The sequence below is a fragment of the Metarhizium acridum genome (genome assembly GCF_019434415.1).
Source record: "Metarhizium acridum strain ARSEF 324 chromosome Unknown scaffold_568, whole genome shotgun sequence".
NCBI lineage: Eukaryota > Fungi > Ascomycota > Sordariomycetes > Hypocreales > Clavicipitaceae > Metarhizium > Metarhizium acridum.
In genome coordinates, this window is record NW_027094041.1 from 1,499,987 (window position 1) to 1,524,271 (window position 24,285).

General features: G+C 50.1%; 5 protein-coding genes and 1 non-coding gene across 7 annotated transcripts; 2 read left to right on the top strand and 4 right to left on the bottom strand.

The window, feature by feature from the left end:
• Positions 1-2,315: 2,315 nt before the first annotated feature.
• Positions 2,316-10,111, top strand: J3458_019846 (Type I Iterative PKS; the record flags this gene model as incomplete). Its single annotated transcript, XM_066121725.1, has 9 exons — positions 2,316-2,489; positions 2,545-2,601; positions 2,659-2,746; positions 2,796-2,861; positions 2,930-3,132; positions 3,195-3,435; positions 3,487-3,830; positions 3,893-8,297; positions 8,355-10,111. 9 exons carry the CDS (start codon positions 2,316-2,318, stop codon positions 9,848-9,850), a joined length of 7,074 nt encoding a protein of 2,357 aa, XP_065973342.1. The 3' UTR covers positions 9,851-10,111.
• Positions 10,112-10,285: 174 nt separating this feature from the next.
• On the bottom strand, positions 10,286-10,367 carry J3458_019847. The gene has a single exon. It is a non-coding gene; the product is annotated as a tRNA-Gly (tRNA).
• A 58-nt stretch (positions 10,368-10,425) lies between these two features.
• Positions 10,426-14,405, bottom strand: CMT1 (Alpha-1,3-mannosyltransferase cmt1). 2 transcript variants are annotated; one of them, XM_007816522.2, is made up of 6 exons: positions 13,401-14,405; positions 12,039-12,563; positions 11,941-11,986; positions 11,211-11,882; positions 10,890-11,155; positions 10,426-10,827 (listed from the first exon to the last, which is right to left on the bottom strand). In XM_007816522.2, exons 2-6 carry the CDS (start codon positions 12,483-12,485, stop codon positions 10,714-10,716), a joined length of 1,545 nt encoding a protein of 514 aa, XP_007814713.2. In that variant the 5' UTR covers positions 12,486-12,563; positions 13,401-14,405; the 3' UTR covers positions 10,426-10,713. The 2 variants fall into 2 exon arrangements, with proteins under 2 accessions (XP_007814713.2, XP_065973343.1); XM_066121726.1 differs by lacking the exon at positions 13,401-14,405 and having other exon boundaries at positions 10,426-11,155; positions 12,039-12,668.
• A 1,419-nt stretch (positions 14,406-15,824) lies between these two features.
• Positions 15,825-17,701, bottom strand: J3458_019849 (uncharacterized protein; the record flags this gene model as incomplete). The annotated part of the gene is made up of 3 exons (XM_007816523.2): positions 15,825-16,296; positions 16,349-16,553; positions 16,633-17,701. 3 exons carry the CDS (start codon positions 17,699-17,701, stop codon positions 15,825-15,827), a joined length of 1,746 nt encoding a protein of 581 aa, XP_007814714.2.
• A 2,013-nt stretch (positions 17,702-19,714) lies between these two features.
• Positions 19,715-23,999, top strand: J3458_019851 (uncharacterized protein). Its single transcript, XM_007816524.2, has 3 exons — positions 19,715-20,482; positions 20,845-22,668; positions 22,770-23,999. The coding sequence occupies exons 2-3, from the start codon at positions 22,306-22,308 to the stop codon at positions 23,628-23,630; spliced, it is 1,224 nt and encodes a 407-aa protein (XP_007814715.2). The 5' UTR covers positions 19,715-20,482; positions 20,845-22,305; the 3' UTR covers positions 23,631-23,999.
• Positions 20,219-20,866, bottom strand: J3458_019850 (uncharacterized protein; the record flags this gene model as incomplete). Its single annotated transcript, XM_066121727.1, has 1 exon — positions 20,219-20,866. The coding sequence occupies one exon, from the start codon at positions 20,864-20,866 to the stop codon at positions 20,219-20,221; it is 648 nt and encodes a 215-aa protein (XP_065973344.1).
• Positions 24,000-24,285: the final 286 nt, after the last annotated feature.

The following is a 24,285-nucleotide window of genomic DNA, read 5'->3' on the forward strand; positions in this document are numbered from 1 at the left end:
CGCCCTTACAAACAGCATTAACGACAGTTCACCAGGCACTAACCAACGTAATACTTTCTTGAAACTGCAGCGCTTAGTGAATACGCCAAGTGTAGTCTCAGTTACCCATCGAATCTTTTGTTGACAGTCGTACTTGGGTTCTTCAAACCGACAACCTAGAGAAGTCAAACGTCAGATTCAACACATAGTTGCTTACCAGACCCTTTCACAAACCAGTCGGACAGCCCAAGCAAGTTTTTCACCACTACTCCTACGCAAATCTGCGACGCTGATATGCCCAATTTAGGTTAACAGTCAAATCAGTAGCCCCGGGTATGTAGTTATTCAACTGGTATCACTCTACCATGACACCGGACGTGAGAGACATCAAGTTGAGGTACCATGTCGATCACAACGGACGTCTGATTTGCCTCAGACTGCATACATGCATGTATGAGACCTTGTGACGGTCCTACAGTCCAAGACTAGAGGGTTACAGCCGACACAAATCATGGGGTAGATGGACCTATGAGAGATGAAGACTGGCCGACCAACCCGAACGCCACCGTGCACGCCCCGACTCTGCCTGAACTAGGGGTGCTTCACTCCAAAATGTGCCTCATCTGATTATATCTAGGCTACGTCCAAGACATCGAATGTGGGGCATCCCGAGCAGGCATGGAAATTGACAATAGCTGACTTTCCCTTGTTGATCTTCAACGGGACTAAGGCCATGCAGCGATCATATCCGTTGTCAATGCTGACAACTGCGTCTACCAGGGTGCCGGGGTTAGGACCAATAACCCCATTTCGCAGTAGCCATGATGCAGCCGCATGCCAGCAAGTAATGAGTACAGTTCCAAGAGCACCTGGCATCTACCAAGCACAGCTCGATCAATATGCGTAAGTATGAGAAGACGAGTTCACGGGTAGTCGCTGGAGCGTTCATATCTCGAGGAAAGCTCGGAAAACTGTCTCTTTCTCCGTATCTTTTATTATCCACCTAACCTGTATTCCTACGAGTGCAAGATGTCCCAAAGAACAGTTCTCCAAAACTGGGCCGACATGATTTCTGATTATCAGAGGAGAGGTCTCGTCGATGGCATATGCAATGACAGGCGACTGGGGCAAATTATTGGCTGTGACCACCGTCATGCATTCGTGATGCAGTCACTTTGGCGTCGGCCTAATTGCGCATACTTTGCATAGTCTGTGTCGTGAGTTGACCAGCAAGATGCCAAAAGATCCCCAGGATACGATCGTGTGGGGTATTCAAGAAATCCAGGAAGGATCTAATAGGATAAACCATGAGTGGTTGAGAGAATCCTGCAAGGCACTTTTACCTTCAGCTTGACAGCTTCGGTCTTACACATGACCCAAATTCTAACGTCGGCTTATGCCATACCCGATAACGCCGGATTCTGTTGGCTGTTTCGTCATGTTTGGAAGCGTGGCAGCTCGGGGTTGATCCTTCCTCCCAAGTATGCCTTGTCTTGAAGCTTCTCAAGTCTTTTGTACTCTACTATATTGTCTGTTGGAAAAGTCTACATTCCGGCAGTCTTTCAAGGCTTTTTCCATTTCCCAGGATGAAGGCAGGTGGGATCACGCCAGGATCGGAGCTCACTTTAAATAGATTATATCTCAGCAGGACACAATCTTTTCGATTCAAGGCTTACGGTCCCCGCTTTCACTCAACATCGTGGCTGGGTTTCTGGATCCATGGAGTCAGTTCGAGACTGCCATATCCCAAGCCTTCTGTTGGTGATGCTGACGTATCGGGACCTTGGCCGGTTGGGCTGGACCACCATCACCACTGGTCTTTACTTTGCTCAAATAGAGTCGATGCATAAGATACCACAAGCCAATACATGCGTTGAAGCTCGACAAGTATGGTTACATGCAACCATTATCCCAACTGCGTTGCCACCGTCTTCAGTCTGGAATAAAGTCCTTCTAAAGACCCATTTCTCTGCCGATTCCGTGCGGATCCTCTGGTCTGTGTGGTCCTGCGCCTTCGGCCGGTTAGCACTGGGTGGGTTAAATGTGAGGGCTTTTATTACTTTACCGTCTCTTTTGTTGCCTCCGTATATTCATAGGCCTCCGGAACTGTGAGTGGCGGTTTAATGCAGAGAGTTGCGTTGGTTGGCAGATTCACAGCGCTGGATGCTTTGGTTCAAAACCCCGAAGGTCCCCTGCCGCAACTTGAATGACTCTTTCCATCTTTATTTTGCTAGTCTTCAAGAATACTCCTTTCTCCTCACCTTGTTTCCTTTATTTGAGACGCGCATTTTTTCATTATACGGCCCGGTTTCGGCAGCTGTCCTCCACACCGGACCATGGACGATGACATAGCCGTCATAGGTCTTGGCCTTCGCTTTCCTGGGGAAGCCACCGATGCGGAGAGCCTTTGGAAGGTTTTAGAGGCTGGAGAGTCACAGTGGTCAGAGATACCTAAAGAACGACTTAATATTGATGGATATTATCATCCCAGCGGAGATCGACAAGGAAGTGTAAGTGAGCGTCATGACGTTCGTCCAAGTCTTGCAGGTGCTAACCTAACTGCAGATTTCGTTTAAGGGAGCACATCTTCTCAAAGGAGACATTAGAGCTTTCGATACCACTGTAAATACAAAGGAAATTCTTGTAATAGATGGCGGCCGGCCGGCTAAATGCATTTAGTTCTTCTCCATTCCCTCAGAAGATGCGAAAGCGATCGATCCCCAGCAACGAATGCTGTTGGAAGTCTCTTACGAGGCACTTGAAAATGGTACGCCTTACCTCCACTCAGTTGAAACAAATTACTAATACTAAAATAGCTGGTCTGAAAAAGGAAGATGTCTACGGAAGCGATACTTCCGTTTATGTCGGATCGTTTGTCAAAGGTAAGTCACAGCGGCAGGCCCCCGTCCATTCCCAACAATCACAAACGCAGCATCCTAATACTGTCAAGACTACGAACAAGTATGTCTTCGAGACCCTGATTGGTCTCCACAATATGCCGCTACTGGAAATGGCATTGCCATCATGGCAAACCGGATATCGTACTTCTTCAACTTCCACGGACCTAGTGTGACGGTTGATACTGGCTGCAGTGGCAGTTTGGTATCTGTCCACCTGGCAGCTCAGAGTCTTCGTAACAGGGAGTCGTCGCTAGTGCGTTCTCTCGGAAATTTGTAAGGCTTTATTTATCTTTGAAGTACTGACATACTCTGCAGGCCATAGCAGCAGGGGCTGGCATGATTCTCACGCCAAGCACCATGATGCCAATGACCGCATTGAACTTCCTAAGTCCAGACGGCAAGTGTTTTACCTTTGATGAAAGAGCCAACGGTTACGGTCGTGGAGAAGGTATCGGCGTGGTTATCATGAAACGCCTCTCTGATGCTCTTCGAGACAACGACACAATTCGAGCTATCATTCGTGGCACTTCAGTTAACCAAGATGGTCGAACTACCGGTAAATCCCTTCCGTGAACCCTCTGTTACGTCGCAAAGCTGATCATTGCAGGAATTACTCTCCCCAGTAAGGAGGCCCAAGTGGCAAACATCCGAACCGTGTACAAGTCTGCAGGCCTTGAATTTGACCAGACTGCATATGTTGAGTGTCATGGAACAGGAACACAGGCAGGAGATTGGCGAGAGCTCAAGGCCATTTCTGAAACACTGGCAGCCGACCGAGATATCAGGAAACCAATTGTGGTTGGATCGGTAAAGCCGAACATCGGCCATCTTGAGGGTGCTGCAGGAGTTGCCGGAATCATTAAAGGAGTAATGGTTCTTGAAAAAGGCAAGATTCCGCCCAATATTAACTTCAAAACTGGCAACCCGGATATAGACTTCGAAAATTGGAAGGTAAAAGTAAGCAACATGAGACTTGCGCAACGCAATCTTTTCGATACTGAATGATCATCTAGGTCCCCACGTCTCTTATGGACTGGCCCATGCCTGGGCTTCGCAGAGTGAGTATTAATTGCTTCGGCTTTGGGGGTACCAATGCCCACGTCATTCTGGATGAGGCATCGGAATACTTGCAATCTCGTGACTTGGTCGGAAATCATAGCTCCGCTGATATGCCTTCTTCAAGCCCCGACACACTCACGCTTGATAAGGATGCTACAAAGCCCCGAGAAAATGACTACCAGCTCTTTTGCTACTCAGCTCATGAGAAGAGTGGAGTGTCACGTATAATGGGCTCTCACTCGGAGTATATTAAGGCGCAGGCCAAGTCAGGGCCCCGGGAGTTGCTGACAGACTACTCATACACCCTTTCTTGCCGCCGGTCAATTATGGAATGGAAAGGGTTCATCGTTGCAAAGTCGATCACAGAACTTGTGGCCAAACTTGAAACTGCTGGATCGTCTAAAACTGTTCGTTCCGTGAGAAAATCACAGCCACGTATCGGGTTTGTCTTCTCTGGCCAAGGAACCCATTGGGCTAAGATGGGCCAGGATTTGATGCAGTTTCAAGTCTTCAGGAATAGCCTTGAAGGGGCAAGCGAATACCTCTTGCATTGTCTCCAATCGCCCTTTAACTTGATAAGAGAGATTCTCAGGGATGAATCTGATTCAGCCATTTCCTATCCTCACATTGCACAGCCTGCTACAACAGCAATCCAGGTAGCCTTGGTCGACCTCCTTCATACTTTTGGTGTGTCACCTACAAGTGTAATTGGCCACTCGTCGGGAGAGATAGCCGCTGCCTACGCTGGAGGTGCCATTTCTCGATTTCACGCCTGGGAAATAGCCTATTTCCGAGGATTGGCTGCTATCAGCATGCCATTCCGCGCTCCAAAGTTGAAAGGAGCCATGATGGTGATTGGTATGTCCTTCGATGAGACACGGAAATATTTGGAAGATGGCCATTTTTCGGCAGAGATCGCTTGTGTCAATAGTCCAGCATCAACCACCATATCAGGCAGAGTCGAAGCCATAGAGGCCATTGCCGAAGACCTTGCTGAACGAAAACAAAAGGTATTTTGCCGCATTCTGAAAGTCCGGACTGCGTATCACTCGTCCCATATGCGGCTTGTCGAGCACGATTACAGAGATTCTCTCGTATCTATAGAACCGAGAGAGTTCCGTACCCACGTTCAAATGTTCTCTTCTGTCACTGGGAATTCTGTTCGGGGAGAAGAGCTTGGGCCACACTATTGGTCCGATAACATGGTCAATACGGTGCAATTTGTTGCAGCGGTAACGTCCATGATGGAACAGCCAGTCGAAGCTCGCCCAGAGATCCTCATCGAAATCGGCCCTCGAGCTGCCCTGCGGTCGCCTACGAGAGAAACTATGGTGTCCATTGTTCGCGAAGACTCGATTCCCACATACTATTCCATTATGCAGCCAAAGATCAATGGCATTTTGAAAGTCCTGGGACTTGTGGGAAATCTTTGGACCGAAGGCTGTTTCCTGAATATGGAGCAAGTCATTTCTCGAGGTGAAACCCAAAGAATGAAGTGCCTGTCCAATCTCCCCCCATACCCATGGAATCATGACAAGTCATATTGGCATGAGTCGCATCTCAGTATTGCCAACAGAAATCGAGCATATCCTCGTCAGGATCTTATTGGGGCATTGACTGCGGACTCGACTCCTTTTGAGCCGCGCTGGCGCGGCTTCCTTCGGGTCTCAGAGAACCCCTGGATCCAGGACCACCAAGTACAGAAAACTATTGTCTATCCGGCTGCAGGTATGCTGTCTATGGTTCTTGAAGGGGCTAAACAGATAAAACCTGCAATAGATGGCTTCTTGGGGTACGAAATTAGTGAAATGCATTTTTCAAAAGCTATGATCGTCCCCAACACCGAGCATGGGTTGGAAGTGGCACTGAATATCAAGATAACTACCGACCACAGTGGAGAAATGCAACCCAAGGCCAGCCACCAGTTTTCCATATATTCCAAGCACCTAGGACGAGACTGGGAACAGCATGCAACTGGATTCATACGGTTTAAGCACACAACTGCATGTTCTTTGGCCCCAAGCACAGCCCATGACAAGCAGCTGGACAAGCTCTCTGATAGCTGCAAGAAAGGCATCAACTCCCGTCAGCTTTATGAAGACTTGGACACTATCGGCATGAACTACGGTCCAACTTTCCAGAATATCTCAAGCATCTACAGAGGTGAGGGAGCTTGCGTATGCAAAGTCGGCGTTCCAGACACCAAGTCCAAGATGCCTGCCAAGTTTGAATATCCACACATAATTCACCCGGCAACCTTGGACTCGATGTTTCATCCTCTGTTTGTCATTGAAACGGTTCCTATGGTTCCCACTTTTATCAAGAGTCTTTTCGTATCGAGCGGCATTGATCAGGATGGTCCAAAATTGTTTTCCGGTTTCGCGACCGCTAACCGTGTCGGACTACAAGGTGCCTCTGCAAAGATTGTCATGAATGGCTGCGGCACCTCCAAGACTCGAGTCATCGTGAATGGACTGTATTTGACTGCTCTTCAGTCTACAGGTTCGGAAGAGAAGTTTCTTCCAAACTTTCGAAACCTGTGCACCGAGATTGTTTGGCGAGAAGACGCCACCTTCGACTCGTCCACTGATGTCATACAAAAAATCCGTATTCTAGCTCACAAATATCCAGGATTAGTGGTCTTGCAGGTTGGGGGCTCTACAGAGGACGCAGCAGAGCTGCTGAAACTCCTTGCTCCGGCTCAAGATGACGCGCCATCTCTGTCGAAATTCACTTTGATGGGACACGAGGACTCGGATACTTTCCACGAGTTGATGAATAAAGTGAAAGAAAGTCCTGCAGAATGCTTCGTGGAGTGCAAAAATAACATGGCGGATATCAACTCCAACTATCATCTCATCATCTCGTTCGATGATCTCGGTCTAGAGCTGAAGCAACTGAAGGACAGACTCAAGGTTGGAGGCGTACTCATGCAACTCAAGTCTTGGTCACTCAACCACTACACCCCCGTCAATGGCAATGTTGACGAACAACATTCTATCAACCCAGTTGTGTACAGGCGTCCTGCTGCGTTGCTGGGCTCATCGGCTCCGCCACTCATTTTACTTGTGCCAGAGGAGGCGAATGACGAGGTCTCGGCCTTAGTTGACCTTGTGAAGTCCTACCAGACCAAGTCTGCCCAAGAATACGAGGTATCGGCATTGAATACTCAAGAAATTCTTAAGTATGCCTCTCTCGTTGAGAAATCAGTCATTCTTTCACTACTTGACGTTTGCCCTTCGCATGATCAACACTACTCCATTCTGCAATGGGATGAATTCCACTTCAACTTGCTCAAGGAAATTCAGAAAGCAGCAAAGGGAATGATTTGGCTGACCCGAGGCTCGCATATGAACCCTCACAACCTGCAAGGCTCGTCGATTATTGGTCTAGCCAGAACTCTTATGTCTGAGGACCCCCGCAAGGTCATTGTCACTTTTGACCTAGATGTTGCCACGAACATATGCGACAATACAGTCATAAAGAATATCATGGCTGTGTTTTCTCAGACTTTCTGCGAAGAAGCGAGACCGGGTTGTCCTGAGATGGAGTATGCGGAAAAGGATGGCAAAGTCTTCATTCCCCGGCTAAGAACAATTCAGGGCCTGAATCAAATCATTGAAGGGATGGCTCCAGGTATCCTCAAAAATCGGCCTTTCCACAGCGACGAAGCTTGCCCAGAGGATATGTCAGAGGTGAAGCTCTCTATTGCCAAGGCGGGTTTGTGTGATGACTCGTGGCATTACACTGAGATACCTCAAACAGTCATACTTCCCGACGAAGTGGACATCAAGTTTAGTCAGACCCTTCTCATACCTCAGGATGTCGAAACAGCCCTTGGACGCAACTTTGAATCTAGCATTGGCCTCGATGTGCGAGGAACCGTCACCAGAGTCGGACGAAATGTGACAGAGTTACTCCCTGGAGACAAAGTGACCGGGCTGGTATCTGATGGAAGTATTCAAAGCACGCTTAGGCTCAAATTTCCCTTCATTCAGCGTCACAGTACAAGTTTGTTCCCAAGTCAGCTTATTAGCGCATACTACTCACTTGTCCATATGGGCAGGGGAAAACCAGGCAAGTCGGTCCTCATTCATGCGGGAGCGAGTGCGTATGGCCTTGCGGCTATCGCGCTTGCCAGAATTCTGGGGCTCAAGTTATTTGCGACAGTTGTCGGGCAGGACCTCGATAGTCAGCAGAAGATTCTTGAGGGCTGTGGATTGACTTCAGACACAATCTTCAGTGCCGAGGACGAGTTTATTCCATACCTCCTAACAATGACAGATGGTACAGGCGTGGATATTCTTTACAGCACGTCGCAAGATGGTCTGAATGGTGTTGAGAAATGTGTCAAAGATTGTAAGCCAACATCCCCAAGACCATCACTGTATAGCATTTTTGGTTCTAACTTTCTAGGCGGCTTAATTGTGCGGCTTGTCGGTGGCAGCCAGTACTCTATTGGACGCAATTTCGACTCAACGAGCCTTGCTACTGCTGTTAACTTCGATCTGCGGCGTCTGCTGCGAGAAGACGCGGATTTTATAGCAGAGCTACTCGAATCCGCATCTGAGTTCCTGGATAAGAAGCAGTTTGATGATACAGTTTTGACCTCATCGGCAAAGGATTTTTCTATAGACTCGCTTGATAAGGCGCTGAAACATGTTCAGAAACATCCATATCAAGGCCTCTGCACAGTTTCAGCTAACTCGGGAGAAAATCAGAAAGTTAAAGTTCTCTATGACAACAATTCCAAGTCTCTAAGCGACGCCATCGATCCTGAGGGAACATATCTGCTGGCGGGTGGACTCGGTGGTCTGGGAAGAAGCATCGCCGAGCTTCTCATCGCCAATGGCGCAAAGCATCTGGCATTTGTCTCTCGATCAGGCACATCCAATAGTCAATCCCGTGACTTCATCGAGGACTTGCAAAATAAGGGTGTTAATGCAAAAGTCTATCAAGCTGATCTTTGTGACGAGGCGTCTCTATCAGCAGTCATGAAGAATCAGTTGTTTGTTCAGATGCCTCCTATTCGAGGAGTATTTCAATGCGCTGCTGTTATCCAAGACTCAGTGTTTGACAACATGACCTATCAAATGTGGAATGCCGCATTCAAGCCAAAGACACAAGGTTCTTGGAACCTAGTCAAGACAATGGCGGACTTGACTAGCAAGCCATTTTTTGTCTTCTTGGCCAGTTCAGCCGGGATCATTGGCAATCGAGGACAAGCCAATTACGCAGCTGGAAACAGCTTCAAGGATGCTTTAGCACATCATTGTCTCCTTCAAGGCGTCCCAGCAGTATCAATCGATCTAGGCCCCGTTCTTGGAGCAGGCATGCTCGCCGAGGACGACGACATGTTGGACAAGCTCCGCGCCGCAGGCTTCTACGGCATCCGCCATGATGACTTCCTTACTGTTATCAAGCACGCCATCACAAGGGAAATAGGCCCCTCGGGCGCCACCACGCCGGCTCAGATCATTCTCGGGGTAGGAACAGGCGGTTTGCTGCGTCAGAACAAGCCAGCAGACCCATATTGGTCACGCACCGCGCTCTACTCCTACCTGAACTTGATAGACATGCCACCACCAGACCTCGATGACTCGAATGAACTACAAGGAATGAACATGAAGTTGCTCCTGGCGAGATGCGGCAGCACAGAAGGTGCAGTTGAGCTCATCCGCCTCGGGTTATCCAACATGCTCGCCAAGGCTACGAATCTGCTCCCTGAAGAAGTTGACGCGAACAAGCCCCCAAGTGCGTACGGCGTTGATTCCCTGGTCGCCGTTGGAGTCAGGAATTGGGTATTGAGCAACTGTAATGTTGAAGTATCGGTGTTTGAGGTGTTGAGTAACGACACGATTATGGAAATGGCAAAAATGATTGCGAAGAGAGGCGGATACGAAAAGGCATAGCTGCAAAACTTGATTGGCCCTGTTTGTTATATTTTGCCGTCGGGGAAGTCGCCTTTGATGTGGTGTTGTATGGTCGTCGGACTGGCAGAATGCATTAGATACATGAATAGCTTACCTGACGTATGAATTGTGCGCAAATAAATAGGTCTTTGCATTCTAGCGCCCATGAAGTTGCACAGGTGCGCCATACTTGCCCGTCCCTGCCCTTCGACTTTCTTAAAAGCATGAGGATTGAGCATCGTGAAGTACACCTCGGTTGAGTGGGCATGTAGGTGCATAAAAGGAAATAACCCACTTAAGACAAAAGAAAAAATCTCTACTCCTAGGCAGATTTTGACTACAGCAGTCAGCCACTTATTAGTCTGTCCTGAATCCTGATGAGTGGGCTTCGCAAGAAAGGCAAACTTTTTTAATACAAAAAGTATGAAAAAGCAATGCGTAATCTGGGAATCGAACCCAGGGCTCCCCGACGTTGCTCGGATGGCAACGGAGAATTTTACCACTAAACCAATTACGCTGTTTCTGGTTGTTGAAGACACGTGTTTATTTGCTACTATAGTCTTGCGGCTTCCTCGCTGCCTGCAAATGCTAGAGGGGTCGTCTTTTGGTTGTTCATTTCTTTGTTAGGCCTAGCCAACATTAGGTAGCAAGCCACGACGGCTATCTAAATTATTGATATAACCTCGGACTACCACCCTAAGTATATTTAAAATTTCCGTTCCTCGATAATATATAACTCGCTATTGCTATATGCCATCAAGCGTGGGCATTTAGTAGACTAGTCACAACAATTACACCCCGTTTGATAAAATATACACATGTCTTTGCTTAACGCCACGATTACTTCGTGCAACAATTTTTAACTACGCGGTACTCTCCGGGTCGGCATGTTTAGCTGTCCCATTGGCTGTAGGTTTCGTCGGTTCCCAAACGGCTTCAATAACGCTCATTCTGCAACCTGGCGTTCTTGTAACACCCTGGAATGTCTTAGCACCCGCGAGTGTCGCAAAGGGAATAGCGGTCTGTGGGGAACACTCACCTTGAAGACAAAACGCTCGTCTGCTGCCTTGAATAAGTCCCTGAACTCTTGCTCCGCGCGTTCTTGGGCATTGAGCAAGGTCAGCATGATCATGTCCATGCCGCGCATCAGCTTCTCATCCCAAGGGTTCTCGGAACCGGGCTCTCGCAAGCAGTGGTCGTTGATGACGATGCGTGCGCCGGGCTTTAGGGCCGGTACGAGGTTCTTGAGCAGCTTGACAGCGTATGGAGTTGAGTAATTGTGGATAATCCACCGGAAGAAATACACTGAGGTGTTGTCAGTTTTGGGGCCATCTAGAATGCAGAAAGCATGCGTGCATACCGTCGGCACCCTTGACAGGCTGTTCCTTAAAGAAGTCGTGGGCTTCGAACTGAACCCGCTCCGCGATTGATTCATCATCGCAGATGGGCTTAGGTGCGCTGCTGACGGTCTTTGGCAGATCCTGGACGATAAACTTCATGTTCTTCCACTTCTTTGCCAAGTCCACAGACACAAATCCGTGGCTTCCACCAATATCGACAAAAGTACCCCCTCGCTTATTTTCCTGCGAAAAGTCATAATTATCCACAAAGTGGCTTACCTCATATCCCTCGCCGCCCGTCAAGCTAGCCATGGCGCCTCCCATTCGTTTCGCTCGAGCAGGATCCTTACCGAACGTCACAAACATGGGCTCCTTATCTACGGTGTCAAACGCATAGTTGAAGCCAGTCGTCGTCAGTGATGTGGCTTCGGGGTGTTCCTGGAGAGACTCGAGCACCTTTGCGGCAGACGGGAAGATATCTTCGGAGTTGAATCCAACCCAGTCTTGTAGAGCCCCGTCCTCCGCCAGCTTGCGAGATGCAGCCGTGTGGGCTATTAAACCGGGCTCGGGCTCGCAGAAGATGTAATTAGTCATGGCATGCCGAAGAATTCGCGCCAGATTAATGCGATCCAGCGTGGTTCTCGCTTGCAGATCTGAAAGAGGAATGGGCTTGTTGAGGGGGACAAGCTTGGCTAAACAAGGTCAGTGGAACAAAATACGCCGACGTTATTCCCTCGTCTATAAGCTTACCAATGCCATAACTGTTGATAATTTGAAGGCTTAGTGTATCCAGATACTATGTGCAGAACAGTTAGCATTGTCCCTTGGCAGGGTTCAATTGCACATACGCTCCAGACGCCCCATCGCACGCTTTCTCGTGGTCCTCTAACAAGTGTTCCTAGTTCACGTGTCGCGTATACAATGTCTTGACGACTTTTCTGAATCTCAGGCGGCAAGTCTGGAAAGTCCCCCGGAGCATCGCTTCCAAATCCGGGCTGAGGTAAATCATTTTCATTCAGATATTGCTCAAGCTTCTCTGCTTCGGCGGTAATCCTTTTCGCCAGGGCTACCAGCCGGGTTGTTTCTGTTGTTTGTGTCTTTGCTACGGGTTTTGAGTCTTCGTGAACAGCCTGGGGCCTGGTTGCGGCCGGCACATGTTGCTTTGTTCGAGTATGCTGTGGAAAGCCACCAAACGACCGTCTGTTTTGCTTCTTCTGCTTCTTCTTCTCCTTCTCGGCTTCTGCCGCTGCGCTTGTTTGCAACCAGGAAGGTACCTTGAACTTAGCCATGGTCATTCAAGGCTCAAGGTTCAAGGTTATGTCGACCGAGTTCTGGTGGTGCTAGTATACGAAATTTGACCATTGATTTGAAGACTAGAGACGGACAAAACTAATAGTTACTCCAACTGTTCGTTTAAAAAAGTCGCGACAATACATATGCACCAAGAGACCAATTTCGCTGCACAACAAGAATCCGAAAAATGCGGTGAAATTACAGATGCGACATGACACGGTCTGGTTTTTGGGCCTGTCCTCTCTTGTTGCAAGTGGGACAACCATCCTCCTCTGATCACTTGATCCGAAGGAGCATCAAGGCGAAATGGGCAAGCCGCAGGTGAAATGAAAAGCGCATCCATAGTACGGAGTAGTTGCGTGGCAATTGGTAACAGCCACATATGCACAACGGTCCGTGGACCTGCGGGCCACTCACACAGCACTTGGTAGGTGAGCAAGTGAGCAAATCGCTTCATTGTTTGGTGCGACAGAACAACGGCACAAGCGTGTCATTCCCGGCGAGCCGTTGTTGCAAGGCTCATCTCTGGGCGCGTGCGCCAAGTTGAGTCAATCGCCCATCTGCCACCAACATCGCTTCAGCCCAACGCACTTGTGGGAGCTCGGATGCGTTGGGTCTGACCGAACGAGAATCATTTGGGGTCGAACCAGTCTGCCGGGTCGAGATGTCACCCCTTGTTGGTCGCAGCTGTTGCACCGAAATCCGGCCAAGGGATGGAGGTGGTGCGACCCAACAGGGTGGTTCTCCCACGTGGATCTGCTGCCTCCAAAAGGAGAAGCCAGTTTGGACGGGTCATGATGACAGATTGGCGGCGAGATGAAGAGCAAAGCAAATTGGGTTGCGAAGGGAATGTGGTGACAGGGTTGGACAATTCAGTCCCTGGATTCACGATGTGCGATTGATCCAAAAGTACTCACCATCTAATGTTCCGATGTCGTACTCTGTGTGTGTGCGGGTTTTGTTGGGTTCTCAGGCAATCAGCTGCGTCGTGCTTTCCGCCCGCTGGTCCCACGATGCAGGCTTGCTCCTTCCTTCCTTTCTTCCTTCCTTGAAGTCTGGTCACTGTCCGTTGCGATGCAAATAGGGCAGTTCAAAATCGTGCAGCAATCGTAGAGCTTTCGGCTGTCGACTGGTCTCGTTAACTCGCTGTCTTGTAGGGGAGGCCTTTTTTACTGTTGTCGCAATCCGTTTCAAAGTCGGATTGCCATCAACATCGCGTTCAATTGCACCTGGGGATGAGAACTTCTGTCGACTGACAGAATCAGGAGTACAACTTCTGCCAGGGCAAGGTAGGACAGACACAACGAAAAGGGATGCGTCAGGATTAATAGCTTTATTACTCCAGAACAGAACCACCAAGAACAGTCCCCCCCTGCTACGAACCCAATAGTCCTTCGTGCTTCGGCTTCCAACGAACCAGACAACACTGCAACCCCCATCCATGTTGGCGCGCATATCGTATCAGCATACTCCGTACAAAGCATGTACCTGTCTAGTGGAGTTGGGGGAACCGTTAGCTCGGCTCCGGATTCTTGGGGTGAAGAATCACTCCATTAGGATTCCTTAGCTCAGGCAACAAGGACTGAGGAACTTGGCATACGCTTGTTAATGGTACTACGGAGCACGGTGTGCTTCATTGGAGTCGCCTGGGCAGATGTCGGCGGCGGGGGCTCCGAAATGTACATGCCTTGGCACATACGTACGGAGGGAATATGGTAGCATATACGGTGGCTTTCATCAGTCGCCCGCTTTGTCGACTGTCGACTGCCAATATTCCGGAAATACATGTCCATCTTTTCGCTGGTGGCTTGGAATCCCTGACAGTGTGGCATTTCCCATGCAAGGCGACATGTCCACTGCAGCGTGTGAGCCCATTGCCATCGGACAGTGAGTGTTTTTCGACTCGTCGCACGCAACAAGACTGGATAGAAGAAGACTGTCGTCACAATGCCTTGAGCCCCTTGCAAGGTCGTCTTTTGTAGGCTTTCCCTTGCTGGATATCAAGTAATGAGATATGCTGAAACGAATAATCTCGTCAAATTGTCACGTTCCCGTGGCGCGCACGGCGACAATTATGGGGTTAGCCCGTCGTCCGGGAGGATAAAATTGGCACCACCACTTGACAGATCAAGCCCCCTCTACTTGAAAGTGTATGTATGCGGTTTAGCAGGGGTGGTAGGCTATCTGCTCCATGCCGTGATTTCGTGTTTGGGACCGCGGCCCCGTCCATGTATGTGTTCGTCGTCGCTTAACTGACGCAACAGATATGCCAAGGCGAAAACCAATCACGACCCACAACATTGACGATGTAGCAAGCAAGTTACAACCAGTGGAAGGGCTCCAACTATCATTGCGCGCCGAGGTGAGGCCCTCTGACCCGACATATTTGTCATGCAACAGCGCGACCAAAGGGGTCTGGCCGACATTTGAAATGAGTCAACCGCTGTGCTGATTACACTACCCTGGGCGTCTCACTATTAGGACAGCCTAAACGCCAACCACATTCAGCGTGGCCTTTAAAGCAGCTGACAACTAGCGAAGTTAGAAAGGTGGAAAGTACCACGTACCACGCACTTCAAAGGCGCGGTAGCCGCCTTGCTTCCATACGAGGGCACTAGCCCAGAACTCATGAAATCTGCAACAAAGCCTGGCGCCTCGCTTAGAGACTGAGCAAGTTCTCTCATGTGCCTACTACAAAAGAAAATACGTGAAAGAGAGGTCAAAACGACTGAAGCGGATGCAGCCCGACGATGCAAACAACCTCACGCCAGCCATCCACCCAATCAATGCATAACAACTGTGTCAACTTGTTCCCAGCATTCTCATGGTTTTTGTATATCATCTCAACACGCGTTCAGAGCAGAGAATCCAACATAATGTCCTCCCTTTCAGTAGATTCCAATTTTATCATTCCGTGACATGCTATTACGTTTAGTTTTGCCCCTCTCGTCAGCAGTGCAGCCTAGACATGACGCTACGCTCAATCCAGTACAATGTATAAATGATGGAAGTCAATTCTAGAGGGGTAGCCGTTTCCCCTTTTGTTCCCCCTTCATATCTTGACAGTCTTCATACAGAATGGCACTTAGATGCAATAAAACGAAATATGCCAACCTTTGGTCATTTCAACAAAACACAACATGGCCGCCAACATGGTATCAGACCGAATTCTTTGTATTCCTCCGTTCCCAGATCCCCGTGCGCCTAAATGCCATAAAAATATAAAACTGTCGTTGTTCGGTCGTGAGTTAGTGATCAATATGAATAAGTAACAACTAAAACACCCATGGGGTTATTCTATTCAGCGGGATTTTGAAACGCCGAGCTGACAAACAGAGGCATTAATAAGCCGTCGTCGGTTTTTGTGCGTAAATGATATGCAGAGGCATGTACATGAGAGCGGAGTTATCATGATATGCTCGTCTCACGTCCATGAGGAATAATTCCACCTCATCCCGGGTCCAATGCAAACCGCGGGTAAGGGGCCCCAAAGCAATGGCCTGTAAACCATCCAGCAGAATCGTACGCCAATACAATCCCACCGTTTTGAGAACTTTGTTCTTCGGCCAGGTGCCAATAGGAACGTGGAAAACTCGCTCAGTCACGTTCGTGAAGCCAGCCTCCTGCATCTTCCCAGCAAGTACCCCACCAGAAGATATATCCAGATCAACACCGAGGGCAGCTAGACCCTCCGTGACTAACGTCCAGAACTTGGCAACGGGGTGATCGGGCGGTACGGTCCCGTCCACGCCAGCGCTACGAGGTCTGTGGTGTATTTCTTGCATTTCCATCCAGCCGCCTGGTTTCACATGCCTAGAACCTTTTAATACATTTTGTCATCAGTTCAGGGACGGACGCTACTTACTCAAAAGCTCTTCTGTACAAGCGGTCCCACTGCTTAATTGCCATGACCGTGTGACGAGAGTGGATGTAATCGAAATGATTCCTCGGATGTAACCAAGGCGACTCCATGTCGTCAACCATAAATCGAACGTTTGGTGGCAACCAATCTGGTTGAATTGGTGACAAGTCAATGCCAAGAATATGCGCACTCGGAAACTGGTCACCCACTGCAGTTACCCCAGAGACGGTGGATTAGCATCTGATCCTCATGATACCATAGCAGTGATTGACGACACGGCAACTTACTTTCTATTGCCCAGATCCCCGTGCCAGTTCCAAGGTCCAATACCTCTTGCGGGTTGTTGCCAATAGGGGCAAAGTGTAGCTTCTGGTTGCATAGCAACTTGACCATTGCGTGCTTCATATCTTCACGTTCTTGCTCGACGTCATCGTTTGGGAAGTTATAGGTACCTTCTCTGAATCGGTGATACCGCCGCCCATTTTCGAACATGTAGTCTCGTACCGAGGACTCTGCCGATGTGCTGCCTGAGCTGAAGCCGTCGCTATCATAACCTCCATCTGACTCGCCATCAGCAACGTCGCTGCCGGTGAAATTATCTGCAATAATCAGTTCTTCGGCCTGTGTCAGAGCCTCCTGAGACATGATTTCCTGCTCTGGGGTCGACAGGTGAGGAAACATCGATATTCCATTTGGGTGTGTCAGCGGTAACGAGAGTATTGAGTGCAATCTGCCATGACCTTGTGATGGAGAGGCCCCATGCCCAACTTCTTCTCTGTGGGTGTGGGATGATTTTGGGTTTTCTTCTTCGCCTACACAGCACGCGCTGTCATACTGCTGTGTCTGCGACTCGGCCGTAGCCAAGTCCTGCGGAGGCGGTCTCTGACTGGAGCATTTTTCCGGTTTGTCGGGTTCTGCTTGCGAATTTGACAAGGGAAGGGGTGTAGCTTGGGCCTCTTTCTGTTGTTTGATACTGTTCAAGGGAGGTGTTGGGATGATCTGGGACTCTTCTGCAAATGTGGCATACCGCGTTTCTTCCTGTTTTTGCTGGGCGCCATCACTGGGAATGATCACTGTATTGACTCGTACATCGAATGGGCCGGGAACATCGAGATTTTCGTCGAGGTCCAACCCATTTGCTCTTGAAATCCCAATATTGTCGGAAAGACTTGCCGCCAGTAATTGTCGAAGTTGGGCCTTGGTGCATGAAGTTGAATTGTTTGTATGTCCTCGCTCCAGTATTGAAGGGAGGCCGAGGAAAGAACGTGTGTATTCAGGATTGCGGCGACGCCTTTTAACCTGCTCTTCTGGAAGAGGGGTGTCACGTTCATGCTGGCAAGACTGTTGTTGGTCCATGATCGGGCATTAATATAAAGGTGAGGGCGATGCAGCGCCTCTGTACTATCACAAAATAGGTGTGTAAGATGGCCGGCCACGTCGACGGAGAATGCCAGCAGGGCCACCCCTCATGTATACAATGCGATTTCAAGGTGCAATAGTCGCGCAGTAAGCGCGCGGATTGGGTAGAGACAAGTCACTCTCAATCGTATGTTCGACTTGTCGTAAGGGCTGTAGGCGTCAATATGTCGATATATGATGTTACAAACGCGCGTGTAGAGACAGAAATGATAGAGTAAGGGTCCACGAGCAGTGCAGACATATATATACCGATGCGTAAGGCGTAAAGAGTAAGAGTAGAGAGTCTGGACACAGCACTGAGCTTGCGGGCGTCGAAGTTCGCCCTTGCCTTGCCGACAATGACCGGCAAGTGAAGAAATTGAGCAAGCCAAGAATGAACAGGAGCAATGAGGCCGATAGTGTGGCCGCACAAGTCAGTTTTGCTCCCCCGAGGAGTCGGATTCAAGATCCAACAGTCAGGTTTGTGCGACGAACAGGGAGAGTCAAAAGAAGGTGCAAGGAACACCGTATGTACGAGCAATGAGCACTGGACCGGGGGGTGGGAGGACGGGCTCAAGAGACGCGCTTATGATGCAATTTGGAGAGGAGCGGCCACTTTAGAAGGCTTTTTTGGTCTTTGGGGGGCTATTGGATGGTGGACTTTGGGTGGTGTGGTCTGGTGGTCTCGGCGACGCACGGCAAGCAAGAGGGTATCTGTAGCGATCTTGCAGTAGCAAGGGAAGGTACGATGGGCCGTGCAGCGGCCAGAGCGAGAGAGAATGACAACCAGGTGAAGGACGGGCAAGGACGACAGAGAATGAAGAATGCGGCTGAAACAAGATGCTTAATTCCCAGGGCCCTGGTGAAAACACGACAGACCAGGAGGACAACAGGAAGGACGAGTGGCCGAGTGACTCGGGAAAAAGAACCGGCAGAGAGAGCTAGCTGGCCAAGGCTGGTGGTGGTTGAACAGAAAACGGGTGATGGGGAGTACATACATAATAGATGTGTCCTGGCAGGCACCAGACACTTGGGATGAATCACTCAACTACTGGGTGTCTAGCATTAAGCTACTTACTTGACCAGACCTGCTAACTACGAGGTAGTATAAATGAATGGGGGCCATCCAAATCGGGTTAAAGGTCATCACGCTAATGGTCGTGGTGCATTTGGTGGTGCCACCAGGCTTGAGTTCAAACGCCCTGGCAGCCAGCAGGCTGCGTGTGGAAGTGAGTCAATACTTGCTGATAGGACATCCGAGTACGCTGTACGCCGTGCACAGAGGACTGAATAGTAATCGTTCCATGTGGCCCCTACTCGAGACGAGAAGCGGTGGTATTACAATACGCTCTCTGTATTGTTCTTGGTCGCCTCAGATGATGTAACCGAGGGCTCGAGTTATTCGTGGGTCATGATTGTGTTCAATGTTCGTCCCCGCTGTGGCTCCCCCGGACTGGAGGCGAGGTCTGCGCCTTGAAGCCGACTGGAGGTGTCTGGTCAAAGTTGCCCGTTGGTGGCTTTGTTCAAGAAGACGTCAATCGATTGATGGATGGTAGCCACCGCATGGCCCGTGTGGGCCGTTTTTTTTTTTTTTGTTTTGGTGGTGCTTTTTTTTTCCTCGCCAATTTGTGGCGGTTGTGTTGTGGTTGTACGGAGTAGTTGTTGCTGTTGCTGATGCTGATGCTGATGTTCTTGCTGCTGCCGTTGCTGTTGTCACATGGCTGTGGTGGAGACCCGTCTGGAGTTCAGTGCGTTCGGCCCTCCAAATGTCGGCACCGGGTTAGCCGTATATCCTCAATCTGTTTGGCGCATGGAGGCAAATTGCAGCAGCATTTGAACCAGTTGACCATGTTATAAGCCTCTCGACCCGGCCATCGTCCAACCATCAGTGATTCTGGGGTTCAAGGTTTCAGCCCCCCCTAACCTCCCTGGGCCCAGCACGGGAACAGCGGGAGCCTGCTCCGCTGTAGTGCTTCCTCTCCTGCCTGGCTGGCTCCTTCCATGTCGTGTCAAATGTTGCGACTGGCACCTTCTAATGGGCCTGGCCAGCTGCGGAGCAAGCTTCTCTCGCTTCTACACTTGTTGAATGTGCTTCGGAGTTTTGGATCATGCCTTTATCCCTGTCTCTACGGTTGTTCGCCGACCTGCCTGACTATGATCCTGATCCATTGGCCGATATTGATTTGACAATTTGACACCGCTACTGAAAAAGCCTGTGGAACCCTACTCACCACCATTCAATTTCCGTCTTCTTTCTGGGCGCACTCAAACCTACCTGAACCATCTTCCTCCCTCTCCTACAATAACACTTCAACGTTTGCTCAGCACCGAAAACACATATGTCAGGGCAAATTGCCCGCAGAGGCCTCTTCATCTTCACACGCCGCGCAACTCCAAATGTCAAGAAAAATGCCCAACATTGGGTAGACATCTCAGCCCATACACGGCGACGGAGCGCTCTTGTCATAATGATATTCATTCACCAACCCACAGCATCCTTGCCGAAGCCGTTGGTTGAATTGAGCTCCGTATTACAAGCCGTCGCATCCGGACCCCCCAACATGAAGCCAATGTCTGCAGCGGTGACAGCGGACAGCCAAAAGGGGACTCGGTAGAATTGGAGCTGGGAATAAGTTGCGAGCACAAGATACCACCCGTTGACGTGCCTGTGTCGCATGTCACGGGCATTGGTGGCTCCAGAAATGCAGCTGCGTGGACAATCGCATTTTCAATTGAGCGGTATGCCTTCTTCCGTGCGACAATGCCTCGGACGACGCTGGGCCTTGCCGCCGCAAAGGTTCTTAAAGTTGCAAACATGTACTCCGTAAGCATCAGCATCTCTCTCTCGGGTGGCTTCAAGTGGTCCGGTCTATAACAAGACCACCGCAACAACCCGCAGTGCACGTACCGGCGGCATGTTGCTGTCGGCCGGTCCAGCTGCAGCCAACCCTTTGTCTTGGTTGCAAAAAGAGGGTTATGTGTGGTCTTTGCGCAGACTTGAGATGCAATTTTGAGTCGCCAGCTGGTCAAGGCGTACTGCTGGTATTCCAGGTTCATTACGCACCAGGCGTCCTGCAGCGATCGGCATTGACAAATCTCAGGACAGCCAGCGTGGCGATTCATATCCAACCAGCCAGACTGTTACACGAGAGTGCGTCTGCTCTGTACCTCGGGCGATATCTCGGGCGATATCCCATAAGGGTCAAAACTCTCCGGTGTGCTTGTGACGTGGTCACGTCCATCTACGGCCCAACACGTCCACAGTCGGCGTTGTCACCGTCAGCAATTCAAGGGGTATCAAGCGGCTTTAATGTCGGCGCAATTGCCACAACGGTACATGGACCGTTCCAGGTGCTTCACTGTTGGATCTACGGTGCCCTTTATGTACAATAAGTCCCATCTCTCCGGCATTGATTGAGGTGGCATATAATTATGTCCCGCGGACAAAATTCAGCATTTGTAGAGCGAGGCTTCCCACCCTGCCTAGCAACGCTATGAATGACAAGTCAACCCATACCGGTGAAAAATCAAGTTGGCCATCATCCAACAACATCCCGACGGAATTCGGAGGGGAAGATGGCGTAGCAGACGCAACATCCCAACCTGCGCACTTGGAAAAATTCTTACCGTAGCATTCGTCGCAATCTTTTGGTTTGTGTATGTGAGACATGGCCAGTTTGGGTGGTTATTTTCAATCTGCCACCTTTCGTTGGAACACTTGCAGATTCGGCAATATGACTTTACGCAAGGCAATAAACAAGTCTTGGCTACGTGTGGCATAATACCATTATGACCTGATTCGTTGCCGCTTTTCACCCAGTCAAACTGTTTGCTGAGGAAATTGCCAGCAATTGGTAGTATAACGGCGTGGGTTAAGCAGTTCGTTTCAGGTGGCGACGTCGCCTCGTCAAGCAACGCATCCAACTGCCATTTCCTTTTTTACCCCGAGCATCGTCGGGAGACATGGCTCGAGTCCGAGTCGGTCTGCGGAATGCAGCACCGGGAGTGAGGCCCATGAAATTTGCCAACCGCACGACATTCGGTAACCGGAATGTTCCCTGGATGATTACAATGCAGTAATAGGTAGGTCTGTCGTGACGGCGTCAGGGCTTTTTACTGTCACACCAAGCTCTAGGCCTGGTCCTCCTGAAGCCAGAGGCTTTGAGCTTTCAGAACAGCCTGACAATGGAATTTCTGCCGATGGAGGCCGTGCATGTGCACTCGCATACCTGGTTGTTTATTGGTGTTGCATCGATGGCAACTAACATTGAACACACTACCCTATGCTTACTCTGATGGGCGGGTTTACACCCTTCATTTCTCGCAAGCATGTAGGTGAAAAGGTGGGTCGTGCTCACGTCAAGTCTGCCAAAGAGAAGTTTTTGGAAATTCGTGGTTGTTCAGCGAGGGCTCCTTCGAGTTATCATATTATGTATAGTTTGTTGTTTCGAAAGAGTGGCGAGTCGAAGTCGATGAGCTACTAACTCACGTATAGATGAAGGAGCCCACTTTCGACGACATCCCCGCCGTTCCGTGTGAATTGGCACTAGCAATCGTACCTCATGGACGTCATCCTAGGTAGCAACAACGTACAATCCGTCCGCAAAAGCCACATAAAAAGCCGTGCCCAGAGCAATACCAACCCCATGTCGCGTCCGTCAAAAGTCCAAGGCCGATGCGTGGGGAATCCGTCCTTTCGACCAGAAGACATTGCCAAAAACCAGGACAAGCTGAAGCAAGCGCGAGACCTGCTCTCCAAGAACGACCTGTACCAGGCAAGCCGCATGCTCCTAGGGCTGCCCGAGCGCGATGTCTATACCTATCATGCAATTGCGTCCGTGAAGCTCGCCGAAGTCCAGTATGTTGTCGATCGAGGGGGTGACAATGGTTTGCACGGATGGTATAAGGCAGAGGATGGCTCAACTGTGAGGTTCTGCACAAAACTCGCCTCCCCTTTCCTCAAACACTGGCTGTACAGGAAGACACAGCAGAAACAAAAAACCGTCACCGACTGACTAAAAACCAGAGAGACCCCCCATCACAACCCGACATAGAAGCGTACATTTCCATATTCAGCCCAACCACAGCTACCGCAGCTGCGCTGAAAAACTTTACCACAAACGCCAAAAAGGGCTCGCTCCGGTCCGAAACCGCCGCCCACATCTCCAGAAACAAGTTCATCCACCCAAGCCTGCTCACCCAACTTACCATCCCAAAATGCAAATCGCCGCCTATACAAAATCCCTACTTTGACTTCTGGGCCTGGTCGTGCCGGAACCTCGAGTGGTGCGGCCCAAACGCGTGCTCCGAGCGAACGTCCATGGGCCACCACGTCCTGCCCATCTTCATGCACCACTTTGGCTGCGTGACGCCGTCCCACGAAGGCCTGGAGGCCTTGCGGATCCTCGCAGACGGCCGGCCCATTGCAGACGTCGGCTCCGGCAACGGCTACTGGAGCTTCATGCTCCGAGGCTATGGGCTCACCGTCCACGCAGTAGACAACATGCAGAGCGAGTGGAGAGTGAACTGGATAGAAGACACCAGCATCGCGGATGGGGTGAAGTGGCTGCAGAGGAACAATAAGGGCAGGGACATGGTGCTGCTGCTGGTGTATCCTGTCGTAGGGGGAGGCGTAGGGGGCGGCACGGAGGGCAGCTTCACGCGTGGTTTGGTCGGTGCTTATGAGGGTGATACCATCGCCGTGGTGGGCACACAGAATCGCAATGGATATACGGGATTCAAGAGCATGACGATGGATGAGTACATGGCGAGGGAGAGGAAGGATTGGGTCAAGGTGGTGCAGATGCCGTTGCCAAGTTTTGCCGGCAAGGATGAAGCTCTGTTTGTGTTTCAACGGGGCGAACGGGCTCCCAAGGAAGACCAATAAGTCTTTTTGTGGAAGAACGGGACGAAGAGGAGAAGAGGACGGTGAGTCAAATTAGTAGACCCTTGAGATTGTCGCTTGGGTGGCAATCTGTGTTGTAGCTCAGGGGAGGTTTTTGTGGTTACACGTATAGCCGCAATGGTACACAAGGTCACGCGAGTCGATTCGATGTCTCTGCACAGCCTGCTTGTACGCAGTGAGTGCGTCGCATGGCTTGGCAACGCGTGGAAAGCAGGACGTGATTAGGCACATGGTGATTCTGTCAAGTTTCTGATGCAGCGGGCAAGTCCGTAAGGCTTGGCTTGCCAGAGGCCAAGACGAGAGGGCGAATCGGGTCTTGGTGGATGTTTCAAGACCAAGAGCGGCCCATCCCGCGTCGGTGCCGTCAACGATGATGTTATTAGTAATCTGTGTGTATGGGTGGTTTCCAAGCTTCGAGACCAAAGTCGTCAGCCACCCGGCCCGTACGTCTCCAACTCTGGCGGCGATCAACAGCACAAGGAAGAGGAGCAAAAAAAAAAAAGAGAGCTAAACATGAATCAGCTCAGCCACTGGTATAGCCCAGTAAGATTGCGGCATAGCCGGCAATGCAGCACGTAGGTTGAGCACCATCGGTTGATGATGAGACGATTTGGGGCAACATTGAACGCACAGAAAA